The following is an 8,101-nucleotide window of genomic DNA, read 5'->3' as shown; positions in this document are numbered from 1 at the left end:
AACACACACACACACACCCACTCGTACGTACAACGCTGGATCGTTGCGAAACTTATTGCTAAGGATTTTTGGTAGGAAACCGGCATTGGCGCCAAACGGGCACGCATTAAAGTTTGCCTTATAGAAGCGCCGGAGGTAGGCTTTCCTACGGTGGATCAACGTGGCCCTGCAAAGCAGCGGCTACGATTTCGGGGTTTGCTTTTTTTTTATTTTTTTTTTCTCTCCCGTGCTATCGCGATCGGCGGATCTGCGCAAGGAACCTCCCCCTCGACCTCACCGCCAGAGCCTCTCCGGTCCTCCGCAAGGGACCCGAAAGACAAGTCTGCATAGTGAGTATATACAGAAAATTGGCTGTCTTTCTCTCTCTCTCTCTCTCTCTCTCTCTCTCTCTCTCTCTCTCTCTTTTGCCGCTGCTAGCCAATATTGGGACACGAAAGACAACACACAGCGGGCGACGAGGCACAGCGGCAACGCAACGAGAATTTTACCGGAGCTCGCGCTTGCGCATACGTTAAAATCGGCTCGCGCGCGCGAGAGCTAGCTCAGCTAGCCGGAGCGGCCTGTCTGCTCTCTGTCTGTCTCCTTCTTTTCCTTTCCCCTCGTGCTGCTTCCTCTTTTCACTTTCGTTCCAAAGCCGCGAGCGCGCCGCGCCGCCGCACAGAGCTGCTTCGCTAGGAGGTGTAGAGAGATCAAGAATAAAGAAAAGAAGAAAAGAAAAGAAAAAAAAAAAAAAAAAAAAAAAAAGGAAAAAGAGTGAGTTGTGTGTTGTGTTTTTTAAGGTTACCCATCGGGCGACGCCGAGCACGAGTAGTCTGGAGTACCGCCTAGCTTCGTAAGCCAAGGCTCCGGATTCCAACCTGGCAACCGTGCAAGCTCCACCTAGGGCGAGACGTGCGTCTAAAGTTGGCTTGAAAATATCTGGCGCGTGGCCCTTTCTGACGCGCGCACAACGGACGGCACGGGACGTCGGAGTGTGGGCCATCGCAGATAATGAACTTCGCCGTTGACGCGCCAGGGCCACCAGACCAAGCAGCACCGACAACGAGGAGCAACAACAGCAGACAGAAGCAGCAGAACAAACTGCGCTATCATTGCGATACTGGAGCGTGACAGCACCGGTTTTGCTCTGGAGCCGTACAAGCTTTTCCCCGCTGACCAGTTCGTCATCGTGGAGCAGGTGGTTGGCCCGGAAGATGTATTGACTACGGACAGCGGCGAGGAGCCCAGCGTTACGACAGCTAGTAGTCAGGCCAACGCCTCGATCACCACTTTGACGAACATGTGCACCACACCCGGGAATACCGGCACCGGGTTTGGCTACGCATGGTCATTTAGCGGACCCGGCAGCGAAAGCCGGGAACCCACACCCTCCGAGAACAATATTGCCGGTACCATCAGCTATGCCGCGGTCAACAACAACCAAGACCAGACAAGCAGCCCCAAGATCCAAATTGACATCAAATCCGCCAAACAGCAACAACAACAGCAGCAGCAGCACCAGCAGAACAGCTCGGGTGGAAGCGCGGCTCACGCTCGGAGGACGACCATGTTCGCTATGAGCGACGCCGCGTGCCAGCAGCAAGCCACCCCGACGACCACGAGCCACCACGGTCATTCAACAACGGTCAGCAGTCACAATCAGACTGCCGCTCACGTGACGCACGTGCGCACCAAGAAGCACGGTCACGAGGTCTTCGCGCTAACCACGGCGCCGACCTGCGACAAGCACAACTGCAACTGCGACGCTCACCACACTGCCGGCGCCCCGGCTTCCATATTTCCAAACACCCTGGTATTTGCCACTGACAAGCACGCGATGAGCAAACACTTCATGACGCCCCTCGGACCGCTTCAGCTTACCGCCGAGGAGTGCAACGAGATCTTGATGAAGCGCGCCCAGGCAGCAACCGGCACGAGTTCCAACAACGTGCCGGGCAATCAAAGTGACACCGGGGCACACTTTGGTCACGTTCTCACCCACGTAAACACCAGTCCGATCGATTCGAAAGTCAAGACCCAGCAAGACATCGCCTCTCAGGCGCGTGTCCCAAAAGAGCGACCGTACTCGTGCACCGAGTGCGGCAAGTCCTTTCTGTTAAAGCACCACCTTACCACCCACGCGAGAGTCCATACCGGCGAGCGGCCCCACATCTGCGTGCATTGCGGCAAGAGCTTTGCGCACAAACACTGTCTGCACACTCACCTGCTGTTACACAGCGCTGACAGGCCCTTCCAGTGTCGGGAGTGCAAAAAATCCTTCACCCTCAAGCACCATCTGGTCACACATACCAGAGTCCACACCAGGGAGCGTCCCTTCATCTGTCCCGAGTGCGGCAAGGCTTTTCCTCTGAAGCGTCATTTGGTGACGCACAGCAAGTTCCACACCGGTGAAAGGCCTTTTGTTTGTGAAGAATGTGGCGAATCATTTGCCCAGAAGGAACACTTGACCATGCATTCACGCTTCCACGGCAGTTTGCATCCGTTCGTCTGTCCCGACTGTGGCATGAGTTTCCAGAGGAAGTTCGAACTGGTCAATCACGGCCGCCTCCACGGTAGGATACCTCACTCTTGTACAGTCTGTGGCAAGGAATTCCTGCAAAAAAGGACTCTGATGGCTCACACGCGCCTACATACCGGCGAAACGCCTTTCGCGTGCACGGTTTGCGGAGAAGCCTTCTCTAGAAAACCCGACTTGATAGCCCACTCCAAGATACACAATAGCAGTAATCCTGATTCAGATATTAAACCATTTACATGCCGGTAATTATTCACCCGTTTTCACATTAGATATATTTCTTTTTTTGTTCCATGCTTACAGTTGGATTAATACGCTTTGTGTATTAAATTGCAGGGAATGTGGATTGGAATTTACAAACAAGGAGGCTCAAACTTTGCATTTAAGGTTACATTCGGCGGATAGAACACTTGTTACTGACCTTTGTGGTCTTGCTGCGTCATTTCAACAATCGGGACATTTTCTCACAAACACTTCTGTTGCACATCAGGTAAATAGACGCTTTGTCAGTCGCAACAAGACCTCGTGTCATGTATTAGCAACACCAGCCTCATGCTTTTATCATCTAAAATATTCCTTTGGTTAAGTGACAGAATTCAATCTAAGTGGTAATAGATTAATAGTTTTTTTAATTGAATTTTAAAAGCTTCCAAAATAAATAGAAATCCTTATCAAGTGTTGTATTTCTAACTAATCAGTGGTTTTGGTGAAAACTATTTAAAGATCATTAAATAGTAATAATGTAGGAGCATTGGTATTACAATGATTTTTGACAAAAAATTTCCTTTCCAGATAAATGGTCCGCTAGGATCAGTCATTAGCCATATGCACGGTGCCACCCAGACCTCTCCACCGGTTGGCTCGGGACCTAAGCCTAGGCCCCACCTTTGTCCCGACTGCGGTCGTGGCTTTGCCCAAAAGCACGGCCTCTCGCAGCACCAGCGTCGACACACGGATGGTAGCTGTCACATCAGGTCGCATGTTTGCGACAAGTGTGGCAAAGCCTTTTTCCAAAAGAACCATCTGCTACTTCACCAGCGCCAGCACATGGACCCGCCGCCTAGTATACTGCGTCAGCAGCAGCGCCAAGCAGCTCAGGCAGCTGCTCAAGCGGCCCAGAACGCTGCCAACGGCGGCGGTACCCAGGTAATCACTGTTGACAACTGTCAAGTCGACACCAAGATAGCGCTGCAAGTGATACAGCAGCAAGTTCAGGCGCAACAGCAAGCTGCCGCTCAGCAGCAAGCTTCTCAGCAACAGGCTGCTCAACAACAAGCAGCTGCCCAACAGCAAGCTAGCCAACAACAACAAGCCAGCCAGCAACAGCAAACAAGTCAGCAGCAGCAGCAAGCGCAACAACAGCAACAGCAAACATGTGTTGATACTAAAGCAATACAGTTAAACGTCACCATGTGAGACGCTTTCGCGAATAATGATCGATCGTTAGCCAATCGAGTTCGAGTTCTCGTTAGCGCACCCACGCCGGCTGCCACTGCCGAACCCTCTGCACGTGCCGCACTTTTCTTGTACTAACAGTAACGCAATAGATATATTTATTATCTTTAGAGATTTTCCAAGTATAAGGTAATCAATTTTATTACAAGACAAGAGCATATACAGACTTGAGAGACAATGGGAATAAATTGAATAAAAAAGTTAAACAAATTATACATAAGTAAGTAAGGCTTGTAACAAGGAAGTAAAAGTAACCGTATATTAATGTTTTACATATACTTTACATATATTACCTATAAATATGTACTTTAGATAAGTATGAAAGGTGAAAGAATGACAAGGTTTGATGAGTTAAAAAAATAAACGGCTTATAAACTAACTCAACTCAACTACTGCATTACAAAGGTTTTTCCTCACATTGAGAAAAGTTTTTTTCTTCGCGCACTTTAAGAATATCGGTTATAATTTTCCACCTTTAAAAAGCTCTACTGAAAATCTTTTGTTCAATTGAAACTTACTACATTGTAGATGATTTAAAGTATTAAAGAATCGTGTGAGTAACTGAATAAGAAAAGATACTTCTAATGCGCGTGCTTATTCGTTTTTAAAAATTACAACCACTTTAAGTTATTCACAAGATTTTTTCGTACTTTATTTTCTACTACGTGATGAATTTGAATGAGTTTGAATAATTTTTTTAACCTCTCCCTCTCTTTGAGAGGTATAAAAAAAATGAAAAAAGAGAGGTGGGTGGCACTGCAACGAACCTGCAGGGCATCTGAAAAAAAGCTCCCACGATTCTTCCGGGATCGGAGTGGTGCAACACGTTGTCGTAAATCCTTTCATGCGACTTCACAAATTCACATTCTCAAAGTGAGTCTTTGAATTATTGAAAAATTTGAAAATTAAAAAAAAAAACAAATCTTAAATTGTAAAACCAAGAAAAACTGTTTTTCACTTTTTTTCCGTTAGAAACTTAATTTTTTTGTGATGTATCATTTTATAATATTATAATGAGGAAAAGTTATTCAAAAATTCCGTTCTTATTGTTTATCATTTATTTTATAACAGTTACTTTTATAAAATTTATTTACAGAGATGTGATTACATATATTCAATGCTGTTTAAATAAGAGCAATTGTATTACATGTAAATATACCTACTTTCTTACATAGTCAATACAAATAGAAGTTTGTCAACTCTCCCTTTATAATTTTTTACAGAAGCATACATATTTATCTTAGCACTAAGCAACATGTTAGTTGAAGGTTTGGGAACAAATTCGATGTGTAACGCACTAAAATTTTATCTGTGATCCTATAATATTCAAATGAGTGTACTAATTATTTTCTTGAAAAAAATATTTATGAATCAAAGTATTTCTTTTGGTAATATTAATTCTTCTCGAATGGTATCTCATCGGTGAGATATTAACTTGATACTGGCAACTTATAGATCGTGGTAAAGAATTGATACTACTGTCTAGTAAAACATACCATAGAACATCCCTCAGGTACTTCTTCAGTGTCAAAATGTACGCTACTCGTCATCTTCCAACGAACCATCCATTTCGGCAAAAGATTGATGGTAAAAGGTAAAGCAACTCGCGTATGACGTTTTGACGCGTACTTTTAGCGATACAAGCTTTAAAATGTCACAAGACTAATCCCGCTTACCAAGATCATTCACCATCCATTAATGCGTACATTATTCAAAGAATTAGAACTATTTGTAATCTCGTTAAATTCTCCATCGATCAATGCAGTTTTAAAAAAGGAGTATAGTCGAGAAACCTTTATTCACCAGGGTGTCATCTTTCAAACGTCGTGAAACCACCATTTTTGCATAGACAAGTTTATCCATTTCATTAATACATCACTTGAAACATATGCAATCACATACTTTGTAAAAACTGATTTTGTTTGGAATTATAAAGTTGTTAATTATGTAAAACAGTTGTGAATATACGAATCAACGCTCGATGATCATTTTACTTTACCATCATTTGAGTGATAACAATAACTTATTTTGGGAGCGTAACTTTTATAAAATTATTTTTATGGATAAGATAAAGCGAATTATAATACGCTTTTAAAATACAGTGTAATAGTAAAAGACTAAATACTATAAAAATATTACAGATCAAAGAACATGTTCAGAACAGTTTTGAATTTAGACGTTGAAGGGAGCAGTTGCATTTAGTCTGCATACGTGACTGAATGCTAAAAACTTTAATTTTTCATCCGAGAGGATGATAATTTGTACAGCATTCATATTTCCTCATTTTTTCGCTTATATATACAAAAAAAGCCAATTTGTTTTGTATAGTGACATTTAGATTACTTTTATAAACTTAGAATTTTACAAGCATAAAATATGACTTTCACTAAATTCATACATCATTACTGATTTTAATGAGTCAAGTAATTATTTTATAAAACAAAACAAAAAATACGGAAGTGATCAAAATGCAAGACGTTTTTTTACTTTACATAGTCAGATTCATTAAAGTCAGTATACTAATAAATTAGAACATGGCTTCTGTCGTTCCTCTGAAAAGAAAACAAGATAAAACTAACAAAAAACAGGAATACTATAGGGCATGTTAAAATCTGCAATGTTGTTCAGGCTATTTTAGTTGTACAATACTTGACAAAGTGTAATTTTATCATAGGTCCGCTTCCTTGACAGGAAACCATTAATAACGAATGGCTCACAGTAAATAAATTGTAAATACTGAACGAATCTATATATTAGCAGAGTCTTGATTAACAGTGATCGTTGCATCAAACATTTTTAGAGGTGCATTCAAAGCACTAACGATATACATTTATACCTGTTTGTAGTATATTTATTTTCAAAATAAATATATTATACATAAGAATAAAAAAAGTAATCACTATATTCAAGTATCTTCAGCCTCGTGTTGAGTTTTTATTTTTCATCTTTGTTTTCTCACCTTTTTTGCATCATCAAACAGATCTCTGCACTTTTAAAGCTTTACCTTAATTTTAAAGTTGTTGATTTGCGTAAAAAAGTAACAGATTATTAGTCGAAAATAAACAACTTGCATCTTTAGGTTTTTTTTCTAAGCTTGTAGTTGCCCTTTTTTGTTACGTAATGTGAGAATAATCAAAATAATCATAAGTCATACTTGGGTAAATAATTGTGGAAAAAACTTTTGTTAACACAACGAAACCAAACAATTATAATTAAATTTTGCAAAAACCGAAGATGAACTCTTATGATACAATTTATTTGTTATATTAACAACATTATAACGATTTTTCTCAACCAACATTCAATAAAGCGAATAACGCATAAGTATAGTCGACTGGCAAGTGTGTCTGTATAACCAGCAAAAAAAAATTAGAATAACGAAAAAGACTTGTAGACGAAGTTTCGTGACAACAATTCTTTCCACATGAAAACTAATAAATTGTCTCAAGTGCGCCATTGCATATACATATAAATATTCAGGCCATATAGATGATTCCGCTCGTTTTGTATTTGAGTGTATAGATATTGTAATAGAGTGAAGAGAGAGGAAAAAAGCGTCACTACAATTAATACTTGCTCGTGGATTGATCGAATGTACGTGTACAAATAAACTTTTGCAAGCTGATTTTTTTTTCTCACTCTCGTTGCAATCTCAAATTTGAGAATTGCTCTTAGGTGTAAGGGCGAAAAACGAGATGGATTATCGCGTTAAAAGAAAAAAAACGAACGCTTAACTACGCATAAGAGTTATTGTAGATCGTGTCTTTTTTAGTTTTAATAATTGAAATAGTGAATGCGAGGAAAATCAATGACGGATGATGTTGTAGACGAAAGTTGTATGTGCTTCTATAAATAAGCCGCGCTTTGCATTTTTCACTTGTAAAATAGTACTTGTTCTAAGACCACGTAGCTACGATAGCTATATATAATATACTATATACGAATAACACGTGCGATTAAGACGTACGCGTTTTCTTTTAGCCATTCACTGAGTTTCTTTTTCGCTCTGGTAAAATATCAATGTTTCACATAATGACCTTTACGTAATTTAGAAAAGATTGATTTTTTTGCCGAACCCCTCGTCTATTGTTCTTGTTACGATAAAAAATGTTATATCGCAAAATCAACTTG

The 8,101-nt window shown here is 41.0% G+C and overlaps 1 protein-coding gene across 4 annotated transcripts; it reads left to right on the top strand.

The window, feature by feature from the left end:
• Positions 1–1,000: 1,000 nt before the first annotated feature.
• Positions 1,001–6,882, top strand: LOC106646359 (uncharacterized). 4 transcript variants are annotated; one of them, XM_089593453.1, is made up of 5 exons: positions 1,001–1,473; positions 1,522–2,760; positions 2,852–3,020; positions 3,308–3,653; positions 3,711–6,882. In XM_089593453.1, the coding sequence occupies exons 1-5, from the start codon at positions 1,280–1,282 to the stop codon at positions 3,929–3,931; spliced, it is 2,169 nt and encodes a 722-aa protein (XP_089449579.1). In that variant the 5' UTR covers positions 1,001–1,279; the 3' UTR covers positions 3,932–6,882. The 4 variants fall into 4 exon arrangements, with proteins under 4 accessions (XP_089449579.1, XP_089449578.1, XP_014217889.2 ...); XM_089593452.1 differs by having other exon boundaries at positions 3,308–3,730; positions 3,770–6,882; XM_089593451.1 differs by having other exon boundaries at positions 1,199–1,488; positions 1,540–2,760; positions 3,308–6,882.
• Positions 6,883–8,101: the final 1,219 nt, after the last annotated feature.

This window comes from Copidosoma floridanum, unplaced genomic scaffold (genome assembly GCF_036245765.1).
Source record: "Copidosoma floridanum isolate Cflo_tuat_1 unplaced genomic scaffold, Cflo_Japanese_pri ptg000019l, whole genome shotgun sequence".
NCBI classification, from domain to species: domain Eukaryota; kingdom Metazoa; phylum Arthropoda; class Insecta; order Hymenoptera; family Encyrtidae; genus Copidosoma; species Copidosoma floridanum.
Note: the sequence above shows the minus strand (reverse complement) of the source record. Positions and strands in the feature narration are given on the sequence as shown.